Genomic DNA, 23,588 nt, shown 5'->3' with positions numbered 1-23,588 from the left:
TCGCCCCGGTTCGACAGGGGGCAGAAGCGTTTCATGCTTTCTCGGCCCGTGACGCAGTATTTAGCAAGCATGCGCATGACGATCTTTCTTTTCCCAGTGCAGCGGAGTCCCAGCCCCAGTCTTTGGCTCCGGGCTCCTTCATAAGGAGACTAAAAGACTCCAAAATGGTTTGTAGTTCGGCCTCATTTGAGTCCACACGCATTCCCTAAACATCCAGGCATTGTGTTCTGTCGACAGATGGTTCAAAACATGTTTGTTATGTTCAGATGATTATGGATTTATTCCGGCTAATGCCTGACCGGTGCTGCTCAAACGTGGCCTACCCGTTCTTCTTCTCAGTTTCTGCTTCCTGTTGTTTAGAAATCACATTTTTACTGGCACTTCTTTGGGGAACACTGCTTATTTTTCATAATTGTATCCCCATATTTTTGAGTGCTAATTCATTTAATTAACGCTGCGTTAGCAGACGTGTTAGCTTAGCTCTTTTGACTGCAGGCTAGCTAATGTTAGCTTGGTGTAATGCTGCTTTCTGACACTGACGGCTATGTTAATACTCAAGCACCCGTTCTACAGACATTATCACACTCTGTCACTGCTTTCCTGTGGCATGCTAACCGTTTGCTTCTGTGTTTGCAGGGTTTTGTTAAAGTAGTGAAAAACAAGGCCTACTTTAAGAGATACCAAGTCAAATTCAGGAGGAGGAGAGGTAAAACCTCACCATAACATTCCCACATAAACATTACCATAGCTGTCATTGTGCAACTAATCCATCTCTCTTCCATCCAGAGGGAAAGACTGACTTTTTCGCTCGCAAGCGTCTGGTTGTTCAGGACAAGAACAAGTACAACACGCCGAAGTACCGCATGATCGTCCGCTTCACCAACAGGGACATCATCTGCCAGGTTAGCATCAGAAGTCCTGATATCAATGTGAAAAATAAAAAATAAAACAGTGCTCATGATTTCTGTAAAAATGCTGTTGCAGATTGCCTATGCAAAGATTGAGGGAGACATGATCGTGTGCGCCGCCTACTCGCACGAACTGCCAAAGTACGGGGTCACCGTGGGCTTAACCAACTACGCAGCAGCCTACTGCACTGGCCTGCTGCTGGCCCGCAGAGTGCGTACTCGCTCGCATTTAGGGAAAAGTAAAAAAAAACAACAACTTTTAATTAGCTCATAATGTTTCACAACATTAAAACTGTGCGTTACTTTCCAGCTTCTGAACAAGTTCGGCCTGGATAAGGTGTACGAGGGCCAGGTGGAGGTGACTGGGGACGAGTTCAATGTGGAGAGCATCGACGGTCAGCCGGGAGCTTTCACCTGCTACCTGGACGCCGGGCTCGCCAGGACCACCACGGGCAACAAGGTGTTCGGCGCTCTGAAGGGGGCCGTGGACGGGGGCCTGTCCATCCCACACAGGTACGTCCTGGACAGCGTTCAGACCATCTGCTGTCCGGCACTGTAACGCTGGGCGTTAGCATCGCGGCACTCTTTGGTTTGCTGCTCGAATGCCTCCAATCAAACACTGAATGAAAACGTCACTGAAGTTTGAAGTAAAACGTGCAGAAAGAGACTCAATAGGTTAGGTGCACTTTAACGATATTCAGGTAACTTTATCATTTTTGATATTTGCTGTAGGAAACTTGATTTTAAACAAGCAAAAAGAGAATGGAAGTCGTTTGTGGCACTCGTTCAGAAACAAATAAGCAATTAATCAATTAATCGCATGATGAGTTGAAATGCGTTCAGTAATTTCCATGTTCATGACTTATCGCTTTCATCTTTTGTTTCTTTTTTCCTAAAACTGGATGACAAAAATCTCCAGTCTGGTGTTTTGGTCTCAGCCAGCCCGTTTCTTATTTTGAAGGACAACTTAGGTTAGCGATTTTGTAATTCTGTTTTTGTTTCGTTTATTTATTTAGGATATTTAAAATGTCCAGTTGTGGTGTTAAATGTTTATTGAACTTTGAGAATGTCTTCTTTCGTTATTATGCCATTATACGACTTGAAAATGATCTCAAAACAACAATATTATTGTTGAATTGATTGCGATAACTTCTGGAGCAATTTATCATCCAGTAAATGCATCATGCCAGGCCTAATAAAGACTTTAGTTTCCAACCTGATGACAAAAAAACCCAGATCTAAAATCTCGTACTTTGAGTGTGATTTGGTTGTGCAAATTCAGCTGTTGTTCCCTGAAAAATGTGTGTAACCTGCATTTGTTGCTGTATCCATACTCATGTTTTATCCGGAGCTAAGAAATGTTGTGGGATGTCTGAAGAGCTCCCTGCTCCTCTCTCAGGTGGTTTTAGTACTGATGTAGCTGGAACATTGTTTGTTTTTGATTTCACAAATAAAGATTTTAGAGATTACATTCAAAATATGTGCTCAGGTTCTGGAAAGATGACAAATCTATGAAATTCCAGATGATTGGGAATAAATGTTCAAATTGACAAAACAAACAAAAAAAAAACACTTCCTTTCTGAACTTGTTCCATGATCACCAGTTAAAAATGACTATTTCTGAAAAATGTAAAAGTTGCATAAATGAGATGCTTTTCCACTGCAGGAGGTTTTTGAGGAATCTGGACAGTTTTCCTGGGTTGATGTTTTCTTCCCTATGGAACCAGGATGTTTTGAGAGTTTTTAACTAAAAGTGAAACTTTGTAGTGGAGGAAGACTGATTCTAATTTCCAGCCGGATGCATTTCTGACTCTTAAAATGCTGACACTGGGAGGCCGTCTGATTTTTACCACTCCAACACTCAAATGTTGGACATTACCTTCTGATATTCCAGATAGTCCAGGTTTTGATTGAGCCTCACGGTCTGCTGCCACTGCCGAGGACGACTTGGACGTGACATGTGATTGGAAACAAGATTTGTTGAGCATCAGAAATTCACACTGTTGGTGAATATTTATTGGCTGTTGTAAGCTGGTTTGGAGTGACCGATGAACAAACTCGTACAAAAAGGAACCATTTGAGTTTTTCTGCCTGCAGATTGTCTCAGATGAGGGGACATCTGAGTCCACACGCATTCCCTAAACGGAATGTGTGTGCATTTTAACTGGACTTTGTAAAGAAAACAAAACAAAAAAAAATTGTTTATATGTGCTAATTTGCTGCCGTTTACATTTCAGTTTGACCCATTTCTGCTTGTGTAGATGGTGAACGAAGCTCTCAGTAGATTTCAGCTTATTTCTCTGAAGTGAAACTACGGCCCACTTAATATGCTTGTCTGTTTCTTCAGTAGAAAAGTTGCTCTTGTCAACGTGTGTATTTTATTGTGAGAACAGATCACCAAGTAATTTTTCTCCATTGCTGATTTATCCAGAACTTCACGGTTCGGTGGGATAGCTTGTTGATGTTGCTGCTGGCCGTCACTGGAGCAAGACGGTCAGCCTGAACAATGAGTGGCAAATGTGTTAGGTTTATTGTAACCGTACAGTCAGTGTGAGCAAAATTAATATTGCACAGATTTGCTTGGATTGAGATGAATATAAATAGTTGCCATGATGGTCAGTGTTTGGGATTGTTGTAAAACCAAGAGAGGCTGATATTTTATCCCAATCAAAATTAAACCATTTTTGTGACGCAATAGAAATATTTACAAGGAATACTTTCCCTCATACTCTAAATATAGGAGAAAAGAGCTGAGAAAAAAAAAATTACAAGCAGTAAGATTACACATATAAACATTTTTATTCTTTTTGTTCCTGGATCAGAACTTGACATCATGTAACGTTGAGGTAGAACTAAGAAATACTGCCACCTGCTGATGGGAGTTGGCATCCTGATAACCCAAAGTTTTTCACCCTTTTTATGGAAAATTTGCAATAAACTCTCAATAATTGATTGGTGTGAAATGTGGTTGATTTGTTTTTGGTGTGAATTTGTCTCATCTGCACATTGTATCTGGTAAAACACAAATCCTCGTTTTTATTCCTGCTTTTCTGTCATTAGGAAACTGGTGATTGGTTATTATGAGTTATAAATGGCTAAGCTTAAAGTAAGTTAAATGTTCCTTCCCTCTTCCAGCACCAAGCGTTTCCCTGGTTACGACACAGAGAGCAAGGAGTTCAACGCTGAGGTTCACCGTAAGCACATCATGGGCCTGAACGTGTCTGAGTACATGAGCTACCTGATGGAAGAGGACGAGGAGGCGTACAAGAGGCAGTTCTCCCGCTTCATCAAGAACGGAGTCACCCCAGAATCGGCAAGTTGTCCCAGTCAACCATTGCTTTGCTTTGCTAATTTTCCTTGGGTGTGTTTCTCTGGGACGTTTATGCAGGACAGGAGTCGTATTAAAGACTAAATATCTGTTAAAATCAGACTTAGACTTTGTCATTGCACAGACATGATGGTGAATTTGGCAAGAAAACGTTGTTTTTTTTTGGTAAACAGAAAAAAATACTAATGTACATAATTTATATATATATATATATATATATATATATATATATATATATATATATATATGTAACTTTATTTCTATAGCGCTTTTCACTCGCTCTTTTATATGTAACTTTATTTCTATAGCGCTTTTCACAGACCAGAGTCACAAAGTGCTGCACAAAATGTAAAAAATAAATAAATTAAAAGCAACATACAAAACAATAAAACACAGTATTATGCTAAAAAGCAAGTTTAAAAAAGTGGGTCTTAAGTTGTTTCCTAAAAGTGTCTATACAATCCAGAGATCGAATGGTACAAGGTAGCTCATTCCAGAGGCGAGGCGCCACAGCTCTAAAAGATCTGTCTCCTCGAGTCTTAAAAAGGGTCCGAGGAACCATCAGCAAGTTCAGATTGGACGACCTGAGGCTCCTAGTCGAAACATAAGGCTGGATGAGGTTCTTAATATAGTCTGGCGCTTGTCCATGAAGAGCTCTAAAAGTCAGTACCAGGATTTTGTAGTGCATCCTGTAAGGTACAGGCAGCCAGTGCAAGCTTTTGAGGATGGGTGTAATATGTTCCCTCCTGTGAGTGCAAGTGAGCAGGCGTGCAGCTGAGTTTTGTACTACCTGCAAACGCGCAAACTCCCTCTTGTTAAGACATGTGAACAGACTGTTACAATAATCCAATCTCGATGAGACAAAAGCATGAACAATCATCTCAAGCTCACCATAAGTCACCATCTTACGAAGTTTGGAAATGTTCCGAATTTGGAAAAAACGGTTCCTAACAAGCTGATTTATGTGCTGCTCCATAGACATCGCTCCATCCATGAAAACACCCAGGTTGCGCAGGTTGCTTTTAACTGTGCAGCTCAAGTTTCCGAGGTGCTGCTTAATTCCAGGCACAGCACTGTCAGGAATTAGTGCTGTGTCAGGAGCAACAATCAAGGTCTCGGTCTTGATGGAGTTCAATAATAGGCTGTTTTCAGTGAGCCATTTTGTCACTTCAGCCAAGCAACTAGTTAGAGTGCAAATATACATATGTACATATGTAAAAGTGTACATATGTAAAAGTGTTATTGGTGCAAATAATAAAAATGAGTTGAAAAACATCAGGGGCTTCTAAGTTTGGGATTTAGACCAATCGATCCCAAACTTGGTCCCAAATTTGCAACAGTGATATTTGTTGCAAAGCAGAAATCAAATGGAAGAACTGAGGTGATGTGACTTTGTCCCTCAGTCTGTCGATCGGGAGACAAAACGTCACGCTTGTTACACTCACAAAACACGCTTGTGTTTTTTTTTCTTTTTTTTTTTTTCTGACTTCCGGTTTTTCCATATTAACTAAAAGTGTGTAATTATGGTGTGATTGACACGTAAAAATTTAACAATTAAATACCTTGAGGTCAACATTCACTGTTTTCACAAATTAACTACTGTGGACTCAACAGAACATTGGTTTTATCGGCTATTACTACAACAGCTATTTCATATCCTGCCTTCGGCAAGATCAACTAATTGTGTGGAATTTCACTTTTTATTGTGGATTCTATTTTGTTTATTATTGTCAGCAATATTGTTTGCGTTTTCCACATCGCAGAACTCGTACACCGTTATGATGCAACATTAGGGGTTTGGGTTTAACCCCACCAGCCCAGTCAGAGTCCAGCTGGTGATGGACTCGCTTGCCTGAACATGGCGGACCATAAAACGGCTCACTGACCCGTACTGACCCGTACCGTTCTGCTCAATGGAAATGGCATAAATTATTGAGCTCAGGAATTTTCATGCTGATGTGTTTTTTGAAGAGTGATTTTGCTCAGAGACTTCATAATCCATTTTATTTATGGTTTTGGTTGTTTATTAATTTTATTTCGTATATTTAAAAGGAGTTCTGTACAAAATTTGTGTATTCATCTTTAAGACAGCTAGAGAGCATTATGACATTATGAATGTATTACTGGAAAATAGTCTAAAAACATCAATATTGCTGTTTATGACAATAATTACTGTGAAGTAAAGTAAAGTTTATTAGTAAAGTTTAAAATAAAGTAAAGTCGTCCAGTAAAGTTTATCGTGCTAGGCCTAAAACTCAGTTATAGAATTATTACAATTTATACACCAAAACTGAAAAATACATTAATCTGGTCTTTATTAAATTCGGAAAAGAGCAACAATGTACTGTTGGTTGTTAAGTGTTGGGAATTCTCTGAGAACTTCCTTCTGACCCTTTAAACAAATAGGGGAAAAACATCAGATTTTTCTATATGTGAAATCACCAGTCGGAACCAATAAAGCTAAAATTGATTGTTTTTGATCAGAAAGCTTTTTTTTCTTCTTGGCATTAGGAACATGGTTGCATTGGTTGCTGATGATATCCGTGCCCTGGATAACTTGAGCTGGAAACGTCTAATACATTTTTAGGACGTTCTAAGGATCTTTTGTTGGAATTGTGAGGTTAAATGTTGAATCTGACTCTGTTAATGTTTCTTTCAGATTGAGGAGATGTACAAAAAGGCTCATGCTGGTATTCGTGCAAACCCTGTTCATGAAAAGAAGCCTCCCAAGGAGGTCAAGAAGAAGAGGTGAGAAGTGATTTGTGTCAAAGCTGTTAAAAAAGCACCGCTTCCCAACTGCTATGAACGGAAACATTCATTTTGTAGATGCTGGATGCTTTCTGTACCAATTTTCTTTTAAATTTTAGTGCTAATAGAAGCAGTTGTTAATCCTTTTTTTTTTTTTTTTTTGGCTCAAAGGTGGAACCGTGCCAAGCTTTCTCTGGCCCAGAGGAAGGACCGCGTCGCCCAGAAGAAGGCCAGCTTCCTTCGGGCTCAGGAACAGGAGGAGGCAGACTGAGGCGTCGGTCTGCTCCGTTCCAAACGCAAGAATTTGTTCTAATAAATATGGAAAAGACGTCAGTTTTCCAGTCTGCTTTGTTTTCCTATTCACTTCAGTTCATTCACAGATCTGATATAGAAACATGAGTAGTATGGCAAAGTTTTTCTGAACTTGTGCGGTGAAGTTGTCAGTTCTGGTGTTGGCGTTTAAAAGGGCTGCAAAAGAAGATGCAGGTTATTTTCTCCAGTTAAAAAAAATAAAATAATTTTACCCAGAAGACATTAAATTCTTTTAGTAATTCCAATTGCCTAAAAATCTCAAACTAATGTGATTTAATTAATTTTATTCAAAGCTAAAAAGTAGCAATTACTATTCCTGTATCCAACATGCATCAGAAAATGATGTCCAGTTTGACATTAAATAATTAAATGGACAAAAATATAAATATTACCATAATTAAAATGATGTTTTTGAGCTTTTTCTTTCAAATTCTTGACCCTATGGAGTATCACAAGCTGCCATTAGGTGGTGCTGTGGTAGCCTCCAAGCTCTAGTTTTATCAACTTTGCCTGAGAGATGAGTCAGTGGTGGTACCGTTTCAGCTTCAAAGCCATAACTGAGTTTCATCACCTCGGGGAAAATAAAGTGAGAGGGGCTATCTACTTTGCTCTGTACAGATTAGAAAAAATTAACATGTCCTTCTTAAAATGGTACAACTGAAACGGTAAGAGGGTTTCAAACTAACTTTTTAAATACTATTTGCTGTTACACAATTGATTTATTTCAGTAACGAATAAAAAGTTAAGCTTGTATAATAGTTATACACAGATATATCAAGTGTTTATGTTAAAGATTATTTCACAACTAATCAAAACTCCAACTTTGTAGGTTTGATACAGAGTATGTTGCATCTAAGAGGGAAGGCTTGACATGAGAGCTGTGATGTAGACAGACATCTTGAATGGGACGGTTAAGCAGCATTGTCACTTTCGTAAAGGCAAACTGTACAGACTGCTGTATCTAAGTATTTTCATAAAGTTGAGTGGATGGAAAAGGGTTCAAAAGCTACAGCAATAACTGCAGCCTTAATATTGTAAAGGAAAACCTGTTCAAAGTTCAAGGACACATTCGCAAAGTATAAACTGCCAGCTATGAAAGCCACCATACATGGAACAGACGAGGCCTGTGACAATTTGGGCTCTGGAGAAAAATGAGTAATGATTAAATGGTCTAACGTCTTCTTTAAAGATGAAAATCAAAATGGTGTTTCAATTGGAAATGAAGGCCGAGTAGCAAAGGCACACAATCTAAACTATCAGACCAGTATAAAGTTTTTACAGTCACTGACAATTTGAGGTACTATGTCATCAGCTGGTGTTGGTCCATTAGGTTCTAAGGTTAGATCAAAAAAATTTAGAGCACTTCATGCTTCCTGATGTTGACAAATGTAATGGAGATGCTGATTTTATTTTCCAGCTTGGCCTTCGGAGCTGCTCACACTGCTAAAGTACCTGCTTTAATGGCCATGTTATAGTACTGACAAACTGGCCTGACTCAACAGAAAATTGATGGAGAGCGAGGAAGATAAAATGCCAGATGGGCTGAAGACTAATAAAGCCAAAACACACCTTAGCAGAACAACAGGCTGATCATCTCCATCCCACATTGTTGCAGTGATGCAGAAATGTATGCGAAACGGGGCCTGCCCACTTATTAAGTGAATGTTGTGTACATGAACATACTTTTCATCAGGCCCACTTTACTGTAATAAAGTTTTTATTTTTTTGTTTTTGGAATCTGACATTCTGAGAAACTACATTTTGGATTTTAATTAGCTGCAACATAATCATTCAAATGAAAAAGTAAATGCTTTAAAGATAATCATCGCCGTCTTTATTGGATGCATTGGCTCAATTGGTAAACAAAAATGCTGAATCATCTAACCCAGAGCTCTCCAGCTCTACTCCTCAAGATCTGCAGTTGTGCCAGTTTTAGATCCAACGTGTTCCAACTCGCCTGAATCAAATGAAGAGTTTGTTACCAGGCCTTTGCCAAACTTGATGGCACGCTGAAGAGATAATTCAATCATTTGATTCTGCTGTGTTGGAGCAGGGATGCATCTAACAGCTGTAGAACCGTAGATCTCAAGGAGTAGGGCTGGAAACCCCCCAATTTAATCATATGGCAGAAACTCCAAACATTTAGGCATAAAGACGTGGTGAAGACGAGATGTTCCATCTGAGCTGCAGAAAAAGGTTAATTTGAATGTGGCACAGACAGAGGCTGGTACCTGACAGGCTGGTTTGAGTATTTCAGAAATTGCCGATTAAGATGGCAGGGTAGGAATTCAACATGGATTGAAATACACAGCCGTCTCTTGAGTTTACAGAGAGTGGTCCAAGAAAGATAACTTATACAGCTAATAGCAATGTATGGAAATACCTCATAGATGTCGAATGGATAGACTGACTCCAGCTGATCGACGGGCAACAGTAGCTCAAATAACCACTTGTAACAAGCTTAGAATGTAGAATACTATTTCTGATCATGGAACATACTAAACTCTGGATCAGAGTAGATTCCGCAGCAGAAGAACAAATAAAAAAACCCACATCTATCACAATCAGACAACACGAGAGTGGAAAGACGTTGCCTGGTCTGACGAGTCCTGATTCTTGCTTCATTTGCTCATATGCTAGGGTCAGAATTTGGTGTAAGCAACATAAAGCATCAGTGGTTCAGGCTTGTGGTGGTATAATGGTTTGGCAAATACATATTGGGATACTTTGTGCCTCTTGAGACCATATGACCATTGTTTAAACACCTACCTGAGTATTGTTGCTGACTGTGTCTATTCTTTCATAACCATGGTGGATCCATTTTCTATGTCACAAAGCCCCAAACACCTCAAACTGGACTCCTGTTACCAGTCTGAGATGCAGCCACAGTGAACCGTATAGAGTAAGTCAAACTATTTGAACTGAATTACTGAAACAAATCACCTTTTCTAAGCTAGTCTATTATGATGAGATATAACTTGATACCGGTAACTGTCTGATGTTTACTATGTGGAATAAATATACATGAGGTGATATTGAAATGACTGAAAAGACAGCTTTACAATTAAATAATGAATATAAGTAATATTAAATATAAGTGGAATGCTTCCACTACGAAACTGATTGTCCGTTTTAAAGAAGCCAGAACACCCAGGTGTCTTGATTAGGAGTCTTTTGTATGGGAAATTTTCTTCCACAGTAGAGTCTTAAGGTTGTTCAGAATGAGGGAGTGCTCAATCTCCATCTGTTCTGCTAACCCTTTCAGTGCCATACAAGCATAGAGCTGTTTCTCAAGCTCATCGCTCAGGTCAGACGGTGCTCCTCTTTGGATGTAATTCTTAAGGGTATCACAGACTTTTGCCAAGTTTGGCCTGGTGACCTCAGGTGTGCAGCGATGCTTGGTGAGGTCGCAGCTAGTGAGGCAGTCGGTCCCATACAGACAGTCCTCGTCTACGTCGCAGCGCTGCTGTCTGATTCTTTCCTGGAAGGTGGCTTCAGGGATGATGTAGCGGGCATCTACGACCTTAAAGTCATGCCGCTCGTTGTAGCCGAAGGTGGTAGTCCTCACATCACACATGAGGAAGCTTCCGTAGGTGCCGTGGAAAATGTCCTCGACCAGTTCTAGCAGGCCAATGGCGATCTTGGCCTTGTGGGGCCACGAGGGGGTGAACCACTGCTCCATGCTGCGCCGCAGACCAGCAGGAATCCACAGCTCAATGATCCAAGGCAGGCTGATGCCGTACAGGGGAGAGTACGGAACCTTCTCCATCATGTACAGATCTCCACAGAAGCCGAGCAGCTTGGGTGTGTGATCTCGTTCCTGCAGGACGAGCGCCAACAGGAACTCGTTGAGCTGCAGCAGGGCCCACGTGGAGCGAGCCTCTGGCAGTGAGATATGGCCGTCTTTATTGGAATCTGTAAAGGACAATACCTGGGTTCCCAGGTCTGCGAGATTGGCTTGATCCCCAACTTTTGCCTGTGGAGAAATGAATAAGCTTTAGAACATACCCAGGCTTTGAATCTAGACTTGAACAAAGCCTTCCTGACCTTCAGGTGACTGATTATCATCTCTCTGAACTTTTCCACTGAGGTTCCCTTGGTGGGCTTGTTGAAAGCAACGGGAGCAGCCTCCTTTCTAGGCTCCATCTCGCCTCCAAGATCATAATGGGGGGCCTCCTCCATCTGGCACTTAATGACTCCTTGTAAATCTCCCCAGTTTCCTGAGTAAACCTGAAAAGAACAACATGGTGCTTATAGGAGCAGTTGGTTATGTAACAAGTAGACTGCAGAAAAAGGCATTGATTCCTCTCCAACCTGGCTGTTAGGTTTGGCAGTGAAGCACTTCCCCAGGTAAAGTGTTTCCTTCTCACACAGGCTGCTGCAGGCTGTGCCATCGATGACTCCTTTCCTGTATTTGTCACACTGATAAATACGAATAGAGCCACATCTCAATAGACACATCAGTTTGATCGGTTGGATTGGTGCGTGAAGGGAATGAAAGTACTCACGATGGAATTTTTGCAGTCGTGCCCTCGACAGAGCTCTGTATAGGTCGAGTACTCCACATACACGATCCAGCTTCCTACAAACACAGCCAGCCAGGAGAAGAACAAGTACTTCATGTGTAGGTAGGAGAATCTGGCCTGTTGGAGACAGGTTTCAAAGATTTAAACTGCTGTTAATTTGATTATTAGCTTCAAAATCTATTCTAGTTAAATTGATTAAATTTACATAACTACTACTAGAGCACATTCATAAAGCGACTGGTAGGCAACACAGAGGCAAATCAGGATGAGATAGGGAGGAAAACGAGTCTAATCCCCAACTTTTTCATCGCAAGACAACTACTCTTCCCACTTAGCCTGTCCATTGCCTTCCTAAGCAATTCTGCTTAATTCTCATCTCCCTTTACTGCTCCATCTGGGCTTTCTCCCATTGACCTGGATATCTCCGGTAGAATTTCAACTGGGCCAATCAGTGAAAAGAAAGAGAAGTCGTGAACGATGATGTTGATTTTCTGTGCTGTTTTAGAATTGTAGTTTGTCTGTAATTTTAGCAATGGCAGCGTAGGAAGTGGACGAAGCTGTTTAGTCTGTGTTGGCTCCAAATAATAAATGGCTATTATTAACATTAGTAGCCATTTTGTTCGGCTTGGCTCTTCTCTTAGCACAGTGAGAGATGGTTGTTTACAGCAAGCAATTTCCAGCTTCAAAACCTAACGGCCAAGCGATAGCGATTGGATAAAATTCTAAACTTTGACAGAGTCCACGCCTCCAGCAAGCAATCATTTCTCAATAGCCGAGAGTCCAGGCCCTCTGTACGAAGCAAAGTGTACAAGAAGGGGCTGGCATTTACCATGCTAGTTCCCACTGAGCCACACTGCTTAAGCACAGTGTGCTCAAACAAAGTTAATATCAGCATCTGATCTGCAATTTGTTGACCCATCCCTCTGTTCCCCAAAAAACAAACATAGAGCTCTTTAATCAAAGTCAATCAACCTGGAGATTGACATTTTCTTACAAAGATTATTTACAAATGGGAAAACATTTTGGACAGTTACTGGTTTCCAAGGAGCAGAATGTTCCAGCAAATTAAAAAGAAAGACTGAACATTTGCAGTCACTAAGCTACTGAACTTCTCTTCACACCAATGTATTCAAATGTGAGGCCATCTGTCAGACAGCTAAAGCTGGCTGGGTGTAAACTGGGTCATCAGGCCAGTGATCCCAAACACATCCGCAAATCTACAGCAGATGTCCCTGTACCTGCTGAATTTTTTTCTTTCACGTCACTGTCTTCGTATTTCGGCCAGCTCTGCCATGACGGCTGTCAAAACAACTTATGTGCTTCTGTAAAGTAAAACATGTCACAAAACACACACCTGGTAACCTTATATCGGTTTTATCAAGTCGATTTTACAGTAAAAATGGTCACAGGCCATGGTCGGCTGCGGCCTGTGACCGCAGAGGTCAACTGAGAAAGACAAGGGTGAAAACCAAACTGTCATTTTATTGTATAACTTTTAATGAGGAAAGATATGGCGGTGATGTATGGGTCGGTTTCAAAGCTAGCTATTTCAAGCTTTTATAAATACCGCCGTCTATGAGACGGGTGTGTTACGCTCAAAGACAAATTAGCTTTACTCTTAACAAATAGAAGCCATGAATAAACTGGTAAAAACAACTTTGGAAAACAATTTCAGTCGCTCTGTTCAATACTCCTGTTCTTCACTTCCGACGTTCATCGAATGATGAAGAGACGTAGTTGCAAAGGGTCAATAGCTTTGTTTTTTTTTTTTAAATAATAACTGATAACACATATTTTTGTTCATATGAAGTTTTTGTTATCTAATGTGGAAGCCGGGAAATACCTTAAATATGTATCGTCTGCTGATGCAAAAGACGATCATGGAGATGTTCGTCTTACTGACCAACTAAAGCAAAGAAAAAAGTAGCAGCTGAACAGAAAGTTTAGAGGATCAATCAGAAAAACAGAAAAATATCTACGGAGACTAATGTTCAAAACAAAATATCTCACAGTTCCATTTCTTGTTTCATTGTTAGTTCAAATAGTGCATTGTGCATTTTGATGAATTCTAAATATAATTGGCTTGCTTAACTGATTTTCCTAAGTCAGTGTTGTAATCTGAACTTACAGCACTTATTTGTGTCTTTCCTATTAATCCTGTTACTGGTTTTAAATCTAAACATTTTACAATAGGGTCAGTGTATTCTCTGCTTCTCCACCATAGTGTTGACTTCTAAGAACCTCTAAGTAAAATGGCAGCAACATGTAGTCATTTTTTTTTTCTGAGCCACTTGATGGCAGTAGAAAATTTCTGAAACATCTCCTTACTTTGTTTGCCAAATTTGTGCACAAAACAAGAAATTTGACTTCCGTTCCACTTTATCTAATTATGTGATGTTTTTTTTTTATTCCTTTGGAACATGTCTGAGTATTTGGAGTTGCTGCTTCCTTTCAGATTCCTGTCAATGTTTTTAGTTCTTCTGTAAATAGAGCAGAGTCATAAAGTCAATCAGAAGAAATGTGGGTAAATCAGAACCGTGATTGTAGAGCATGTTATGGTTCTCCAAAGGAAGTGACTCATTTTACAATACAGAAACCATCAAATAGTGGATGAAAACTATCTGCAGAGTTTTGTCTCCTAACAGCTGAATATTAATAGAAACACCCACCAAGCTGCACTGAGACACACTTCATTAACATTTATGCCAAAGTCGATAACAGGTGACAAAATGTGGACGAGTTCAGGAAATATGAATGTTTTTTCAAGGGACTGCATGTATAAGAGGTACAAGTTGTGTGAGGACATGATTGGGTGAAGGCTGGAAGAGCTGAATCAGAGTGTATTCATCCCAGTGGATGTTTAATAATTCAATGTAAGTTGTGTTTACATGTGGGACACTCCAGAGTCATTATCTTGTCTTTTGGTTCTCTTTCTGACTCCGGTCTGGCCGGATTCACAGCGGCATTCCTCCAAATGGAGAACATTAGAGGAAATCAACGCTGCCTCTCCATCTGTTGACAAGTCCTGCAGTCAGTGCATGACAGTGATGGATCTCCCCCCCTCCCCCCGTCTACACTCCGCAGATTTCACTTCCACTTCATATCTGACACGTCGTCCGTCTCTTCATTCTGCTCTCCTTTCTCTAATATGCAGTTTTCAAGTTCCATTTTCCTGTTTGTCCTTTCAAAGACTTTAGACAGTTTAGAAGAAGAAAAAGCAAAAAAAAAACAAAAAAACAAATTGATCATTTTCAACACTAAGACAACAGATTAAATTATACTGTTATATGAGTCTCTTTCCAAATGGAACCTGCATCCATTTTCTGCTGTTAACACTACAGATAATGAAGAAATCTGCTTTCAAGCAGTCTGTAAGTCACTCGCTAATCCGATTTCTCTCTGTGAAGTGGCCTCTAATCACTTATTCTCTTCTGTGATCATCCAGTTTTAAGGAAAAGGTTTGGTATGGTCATGGCACTGAAACCCATAGCAGCATATTCAGCTGGATTTACTGTATGTCTGGACTTTGACAGGGCCATTCTGGCATAAATTACTTTGATCTAAACCATTTACTTGTGACTGGCTGTTGGGTCATTATCCAGCTAAAAGCAGAACCTCCTCCAGAATCTCAAGTCTTTTGTACCTTGAACCAGAACATTTCCACTAACGTCTTCTGGTTCTGGGGATGCAGAGCAGAACCAGAACCAGAACCAGAACCAGAACCAAACACAGAGAAGCAGGATTCAGTTTTTATGTTCCACTAATCTGGAACAAACTTCCAGAAAACTGCAAAACTGCCAAAACACCGAGTTCCTTTAAATCACGGCTAGAAACCAACCTGTTTAGAGTCGCTTTTCAATAGTAGTAAGTGGAATATCGATGAACATATTTGATTAATATTTTCTTGTTAATTTTGATGATGGCATTTGATAAAATCTAATGTTTATTGCTTGTTTTATAATAGGTTATTTGATTAATTTTTTATGACGTTACAAAGCTTTCTACAGAAATCTGTTGTTTACATATTAGTTAAAACTGTTACCGTGTCGTGATGGTAAAGTTCGAGACAGATAATCTGTGAGAAATGCACTGAAGAAATGCACCACTCCCCATCAAAAACAACCAATCAGAGCCAGGAGGAGGGTCTTAGTGCTGTCAGTCATGCTTGTATAGGTGCTGCTAAAAATGCGTATAGTGGAGAAACAATGTAATGTACCAGGAAAACCGTTTATCTGCTGCCATCAGTGGCTATGCTAACTAGCATGAGCATTCATGACAGGCTCTGTTGTGGTATAGCGTGTCTCAACTCTGATTGGTTGTTTCTGACCAACCAACTCTTCTTCAGATGGAAGAGCTTGACTTTTTTTTCACAGATTATTTGTCTCATAACATACCTTCATAGTGACAGTTTTCACAAATATGTATAAAAAAACAACAAATAATCAGTTGAAAAAAAACTTTAATTATTCTCCACTTCCATTTGGTTATCAGAAATAATTTTATTTGTATTCATCAGTGACTCCTAGTGATTTTCTCATAATGTCTGATGATAAACTAAATTATAAATTAAATCATTTTTTAAAAAAATATATTGATTAAACAGTTTCTGGGATTGCAACAACATTCATGTCATATTGATAACACATTCATTTTCAACATGTTCTATTAAGCAGCAAATTTCTTCCTTTATTGCAGCTGGTGTAAAAACAAGCATCTTTTAACTTATGTGATCTAGATGAAGGTAAACATCTGGTGTTATCTGTTTTTGAAGCTTCCCCATCAGATTCCCCCTGCTATTTTATTTATTTTTGTATTGATTGACTTACTTACTAATCTGACCGTGACCGCCCGCTAGATATTTAACTGCCCTGGCCACATGAGTGGGCGCTGCCCGAACCTCACGTCAGTTTTTCCGTAGGTGGGAAACCATTGGCAGCAAAAAGCCTGACGGAAATATTCCTCAGTGGGGAAAACAAACACACAGCTCGGCTTCTTCTAATTGATACTTTGCGGCTTTCATTTCAGCTCTCTCTGATGCATTTCCATCCGTGGGATTCTGTATTGGCCCTTTGCAAGAGAAGAGACTTACACAAACATGGGTAATGAGGTAATATTGATTGTGGCCTCTATGACAGCTTTTAATTAGCTACTGACTGTGACCATATGCTGAGATGGGCAAAGGGAAAGAAAGAGAGAGAGAAAAAAAGCTGCCCGTCTTTATCTGGATGATCTCCCTCCTCCACACCAACGCACAGCACCCTGTCAGAGAGCTTTTTTATTTTTTATTTTTTACTAGCCCTGAAGCTTCAGATAAACTGCATGCAAAGAATGGAGGACATGCTGTACCTGATGGTGAACTATTGAGGCAGATTAAAGCTGATCACGAGCCACATATTACAGTCCTAACGCTTGTTTTTTTTTTTTTTTTTTTTTGCAGCTTGCCCACCATTCATCCATTATGTATGATTATAAAGCTTTCCCTCAGAGGTTGCTTTTTAATGGGCAGCTGTGCAGATGAGAGGAGGCTCGGAAACAAAAGACGGAGAGGCCTGGAGGAGACATTTTGTCAAATATTACCGACAGATTAGACAGCCGTTGTAAATTATGCAACAAGAAGTGCGAGCCAGGTGAAACGTCTGGGAAGGACCGCCTTTCTCTGCTCCTCCCTGAGCTCACACTCTGATGGGGAAACTGTTCTTTGCAACACAAACCCTGCTGACAGCACACTTCCTCATCTCTGACCACAAAAATACAGGCTTGATAGGTGACATTAAGTTTATATATTTTCAGTTATGTGTGGCCTCAAAGCTCACAGGAGAATCACTAAGAATTTTCATCTAGTTTCTAGTGCAAACATCTTTCCACACCTGAAATAAGACAGAACTAATGTATAAGTAACTTTTCAATAAGATGTAGGAGCTTCTTTAAGTCAGCAATTTCTTAATATAGATTTTTTTAAAGCACTAGTTCCACATGCAGACTTGCTTCACTTAAACAAGACACTTTTCCCATAAGTGAAAAATCAGCCAGTGGAACTGGTCATTTTTTCAACAATCCTAAAGAACTATTGGCCTAAAACAAGACTATATAATGCTGAAAAGTTACTTGTCAGTTAGTTTTGTTTTATTTTCAGAGTACTTAGGTATTTGTACTAGAGTAAATCCCTGGTAACATTTTGTGTTTTTGCATTTTTGCTGGAACTGATTGAAAAACATTGGATTTTTGGATGCAATATGTTGGAAAGTATCTGTTTATGGAGCTTATTTTACAGATCTTTAGTGAACTGCTGTCATCTTGGGATTCAGATAAATGATCAACATGATGAAGGAATCTGAGTAAATCAGATAGAAACTCCTCACTTTTAAAGAAAAAAAAGGATTACAAAGCTCATCATGACATCACTACACTGAATATCAATTCAGATTGAAATAGTCAATCAAAAATAATTATGATGAACCAATTATTGAAATAATCCAACTATTTTAGTAATGGCTTCACCCGTTTCAAAATCTATTAAGCAACTTTTGCTTTCCAATTATTAATCAATTAATCCAAAATGAATCAACAGATTAGATCTACAATCTGCTGATGTTCAGTCAAGCAGAAATCTTTTCACATGTTGATGGTAGAAATACTTTTTTGGCTGCATATGAATCCTTCGCTACAAATGATCAAGTGTTCACTAATGAAATGCTGCTACTGCATTTTCAGCAATAAAATTTTATTTTCTTATTTAAGAAGGGAATTTAATTATGTTTATTTGCATTAGTTGTATTTCTAATATTATATGAAATAAGCTTAAGTGGTTCTGTGAAAAGTCTGCAAAATATACCAAATATCAAATTAATCGATTAATTGTCAGAATAATCGATTGATTACTAGAACAATCGTGGCATCAACAGACTGAAACAGATTGAATGGAAAATCACTATGAACATCAACTCTTTAGCATTGCCTCAGATTCTCCCTTGGATTTAGACCTAGACTTTGACTAGGCCATTCTAATACCTATATATGCTCAAGTTTTCCACATGGAGCTCCATTCATCTTTTCATCTACCATGATCAACTTTACCTTCCCTGCCGATAAAAAAAACCCCATTCCGACAGCATGATGCTGCCACCACCTTGTTTCAGCTTGGCTGTAGTGTGTTCAGGGTGATATGCAGAGTTAGTTTTTCTCCTTTCTTATAGTTTCCCTCTCCTCATACGTTTTCCATGTTCTAGTGATGGATTGAGCAGAGCTCTTTGGGATGTCCAAAGTGTCGGCTATCATTTCAGAATCTAACCCTGTTTTAAAGCGGGAACCTGCCTGCCGTGTTGACTGAGCTTCATGATGATGTTCGTTCACTAATGTTCTGATGCTAAAATGAACCAGACTCCTTTTTCGGTTTTTATTTTTGACATCACCACTTTCCCAGAAGCTGCGTTGGAAGCATTTCTTTACTGCGAAGAAAAGGTTAAATTACATGATCTAAATCACAGTATGATTTGAATCAGAGTGTTTAATCTAAAGATGGAACAGGAGTAACGTTTTTGTATTTTTAGTGGAAATCGTTTCCCTTCAGAGGGTCCCTGAACGACACCTCCTGAGCTGTCACTGGAAGGCTGCGGTGGCCTAGAAAACGGAGCGGCGCTCGGAGCGGTCCCTGGAGAGCGCCTCTCTTCCTTCTTTTAACTGCTCCTGACAGTTTTTTTGTCTCTAACAGTTTTTGTGTGTGAGTGTGTGTGTTGCTTGTGTGCGCGCAGACAAGAGGCGAGATGAATCTGTCTAAATTACGGAAAACACAAGTGACTTCAGCTGAGCGTATTTAACCAGGAAAAAAAAAAAAAAAAAAAAGAATATAAGCAAACCAGTTACAGTAGGCTGAATCTGAATATTGGTATCCTCCTCTGAGCTTTTACTTTGGATTTAAATGCTGCATGTGAGTGGCTAACACCTCTGAATGTCCTCAAGATGCTTTCCAAGCAGTTTGACACTCATAGTGGATGCCTCTGTTGGACCTGTTCTGATTCTATATGCTTTGGGTGGATCAGAATGAAAACGTTCAGCATTGTTTCAGTTCACAGATTACTGAAATCCCAGAAAACGATGTCTGAAATCCATAAAACATATGGGCCTTTCGCCAATGTAGCATAATCACAAGCTAAAGAATAATAAAAAAATAATACATTTAACTGAATTCATCTATTCAGTTTTGAAAAAAGCCACATTAAAACTTCAATATATAATTTTTTTAAATTATGTTTTATACATATTTGTTAAAACTGTCACATCATGATAATTTAATATGAGAGACTCTGTGAAAAGATCAATTTCCTCCACCTTCTCTTTGAGCCACTATTGCTGTATGAAGAAATGCCATGCCCCATCAAAAACAACCAATCAGAGCCAGGAGGGGGGCCTAGTGCTGTCACTCAACCTTATTTCCTCGCTGCTAAACATGCTAATGGCGGAGAAACAATTAACTGTTACAGCAAAAACCATTCATCTGTTGTTATCAGTGGCTATGCTAACTACCCTTAGAATTCATTACAGGCTCTGCTAGCTGCAGCTTGCCCTCTGTGTGATTGACAGCGCTAAGACCCACCTCCAGGCTCTGATTTGTTGTTTCTAGATAGCCATGGGAGAAGGCAGAGGAGATATTTTTTTAATAGATTGTCTGTCTTAACATAGTGACAGTTTAAACAAATATGTAAAAAAAAAAAAATCTTTATAAAAGTTACACAGTACAGCTTTATGAGGTAATATTTTTTCAACAAAATCACTGATGGACCAGTTTTTAGTTCTCCAAAATAAATTCTAACAAATTAAAATTTAAAAATGCCTCTCTTATGCCATAGGGAATTTAAATATTGCCATAACTTGTATCATCCAAGCACTGTCAGAAATTCATCATGGATGGCAATGCTGTGAGCAGAAACTATCTCCAGTAGCAGTTAGTCTACTAACCTAACCTTTGACCCCAGACATTTCAGGAGCAACAAAGGCATACTTTAAGCACGTGCTTTATGACTCCATTGCTTTTTTTGTATTTTAGTGACTAGGCTACCTCAGCACATAGTTCTTACAGTATTTTGGGTCCTTTTTTTTGGATGGATGAGGATGTTCCTAAAAGTGAAGTGGTGACCTTTCAACGCTTTTGAATGGACAAAATCAGAGATTTAAAAAGAAAAAAAATAACAAAGCTTAAAAACCTGCAACTCTATCTACCTAACTTCCCTTAAAAAAAAAAAAAAAGGGAAAGAATTGTCCCACTTCTAGAAAAACTGTGGAAGAGACAGCAGAGAAAAGTGCATAAGAGAACCCCCCACAATTATACTCAAGTAATAGTACAAAATCTGGTTAAAAGATACTGAGAAACTGATCAGAACATCTGATTTAATGTTTAAAAATTACAAAAATACAAGCGCATGTCCTAATTCTGATATTTTAAAATGCAAAGAAACAACATGAATACAAAATAAAATCTTCCAAATCATAAAAGGTTTGTTTTTCTGATGGAGACAAAGACTTACTTCGACTGAAACTATACCTGTGTCTGTATCTCGTACATGTCAGGAACCAGGGTTTTGTTTTGTTTGTTTTATCTTTTCTTCATTCAGTGAAGTTACTCACAGTGGGTAGAATATTGAGAATTTTCACTCCTGTAAGTGCAGCGATATGCTATGAAAATATTACTCAAGTAGAAGTGAAAAGTACTGTGTAGTAACTCAACTCTTAAAAGTATTTTTTTTTCCAGTACTACCCACCTCTGCTGGAGATAACGTCACCCAGTTAATAAAACTACTCAAATTAAAGGTTTGAGGTTTATTAAAAAAAAATAAAATGAAAAAAAGGAAAAGGAAAAAGTGAGATTATGCTGCCGCCATAAATCATGTAATGTTTTTTGGATGATTCTGTACTCATCTCTCTACCAGGTTTGGCAACAGATGCGTGTAAAGAGCCTGACCTGTATTGTGATTTTAAAACTTTTGCTGCTTTCAGAGCTGCCCGGTTTGAACGTGTGATGTACCAGCTGCACCATGGAAGTGGTTGCCACGGCAACCGCGGGCTCAGGAGGACGGCTGATCCCTGCCGAGCATCAAGTGACTGAGTCATTCGGATAAACCTTCAGATGATTCTGCAGATTCGCAGCCATTCAGAATCAAAATGTGACGGGCAAACACGCCACGCGTGTACCCGCGATCAGCTGCATCGTCTCGTTTCTTTTCTTTCCATGTAACAACCCGGGTGAGCGCACACACTGCTGCTCATGCAGCGAGCCGAATCAGAACAGAGAGAGAGAGAGAGAGGGAGAGAGAGCGAGCGAGGTGTGTGCGTGTGTGTGTGGCGTGGGGTGAGGGGGGTTCCCCCGAAAGCTTACCTGGACGTACAGAGGTTTTCTGAAGACCCCCCATGGAAACGGACCTTTGGCCATGGCGAAGGCAAGGGCATCTCACATCTGCTGCGGTCTGAATCAGTTTGCCAACTCAATCATGCATCCGCATCAGGCGGCATCGTGCGGGCCAGCCGTGGAAAACATCCCGAGATATAGCATGATCGATCCTGGCGGCAGCGCCGGGGATGAGAGCCAGGACGCGGCGAGGAGGAGGCAGACTGAGCCGCGCCGCCGACTGCAGCCCAGGCTCCCTCATGTGGGGCCATGATCTCTGCTGGGGGGCGGGAGGGAGATGTAGGGGGGCGTTTTAGACCAATTACAGAGCGAGGACAGCTACCTGTTAGAAAGCTGGTGGTTTTCATGGGGTAATTGCTGTTTGGCTTTTATCTCTCTGTCAGATTTATGTGATTGTTTTCAAGACACTCAGATGAAATGAAGTATAAGAATAATATTTAGTGAGACCCTTTCTGGTCTAATTATTAGTGTTTGGCAGTGGCTGTCCTTGCATGAATGGTTTCCAGGGGGAGTCTCTTTTTCGGCCACCATTTAAAACAGCGTTTCTCAACCCTGGTCCTCCCCACCATCCTGTGCCATGTTCGGCTTTAACCTTCTGACCCACATGCAAAATCAACAAGCCTGAGTAAAGGTAAGGATTTTCTTTTCTTTCTTAAAGACAACAGGCAATTCTTCTTAATCCTTCTGGGGGGCGGTTGTGTCATACAATCGGAGGTGCCTGGAATGAGAGCGGGGTTACTGGTCGCCCAAAATTAGATGATCACCAATGCAATATGAAATGGCTTACTTTAGAATGGTTCTGGTTGAGGCATGGGGGAATGTGCCAAGGTCCAGTGTGGAAAATGGTTCACAAAGGTTCCTGAGAAGAGTGAGGATGGTATTGACTGGGAGCCGGCAAATTGATGGAGAGGTGTGGAGGGAGCAGCAGGCAGGCAGACTGGAGGTAAAATCCTCAGGAGGAGAAAACAATGGAACTTGATCCAGTTGAAAATCCAGAGACTGACCTAAAGGCAGGCAAACACAGGGACTATGAAACCACTGGTAAAATACTGAAGAGACGGATCAAAACAACTAGTAATGTAAACCACAAGAAATGGCTAGAGAGACTACCAGTGCACGTTAATCATCCAGCACTGAGTGAAGGTTCTGCTGCTCCTTTATCCCCAACACTGATGAGGCAGATGAGATCCACCTGTGTAGGCTGCCCAGGTTCTTCACCAAGATCTTTGCTGGAACAGATCCATCACTCACACTCACACACACACACACACAGGAACCCTGACACCCTGTCCTGCATGTTTTAGGTATTTCCCTTCTGCCACACACCTGAATTGTATCTCTGGGTGATTAACAGGCTTGGTGGTCATGCA

At 40.1% G+C, this 23,588-nt stretch overlaps 2 protein-coding genes across 2 annotated transcripts; one reads left to right on the top strand and one right to left on the bottom strand.

The window, feature by feature from the left end:
- Positions 1-504: 504 nt before the first annotated feature.
- On the top strand, positions 505-7,317 carry LOC103139845 (60S ribosomal protein L5). Its single transcript, XM_007554689.2, has 7 exons — positions 505-706; positions 787-902; positions 985-1,119; positions 1,219-1,421; positions 4,044-4,221; positions 6,896-6,984; positions 7,156-7,317. Exons 1-7 carry the CDS (start codon positions 520-522, stop codon positions 7,253-7,255), a joined length of 1,008 nt encoding a protein of 335 aa, XP_007554751.1. The 5' UTR covers positions 505-519; the 3' UTR covers positions 7,256-7,317.
- Positions 7,318-9,000: 1,683 nt separating this feature from the next.
- Positions 9,001-22,898, bottom strand: dipk1ab (divergent protein kinase domain 1Ab). Its single transcript, XM_007554688.2, has 5 exons — positions 22,189-22,898; positions 11,805-11,939; positions 11,611-11,718; positions 11,344-11,526; positions 9,001-11,272 (listed from the first exon to the last, which is right to left on the bottom strand). The coding sequence occupies exons 1-5, from the start codon at positions 22,240-22,242 to the stop codon at positions 10,460-10,462; spliced, it is 1,293 nt and encodes a 430-aa protein (XP_007554750.1). The 5' UTR covers positions 22,243-22,898; the 3' UTR covers positions 9,001-10,459.
- Between the last annotated feature and the right edge of the window lie 690 nt (positions 22,899-23,588).

The sequence above is a fragment of the Poecilia formosa genome, unplaced genomic scaffold (genome assembly GCF_000485575.1).
Source record: "Poecilia formosa unplaced genomic scaffold, Poecilia_formosa-5.1.2 Scaffold65, whole genome shotgun sequence".
In the NCBI taxonomy this organism is placed as follows: domain Eukaryota; kingdom Metazoa; phylum Chordata; class Actinopteri; order Cyprinodontiformes; family Poeciliidae; genus Poecilia; species Poecilia formosa.
The sequence above is the reverse complement of the archived record's forward strand: the minus strand, read 5'-3'. Positions and strand labels throughout refer to the sequence as shown.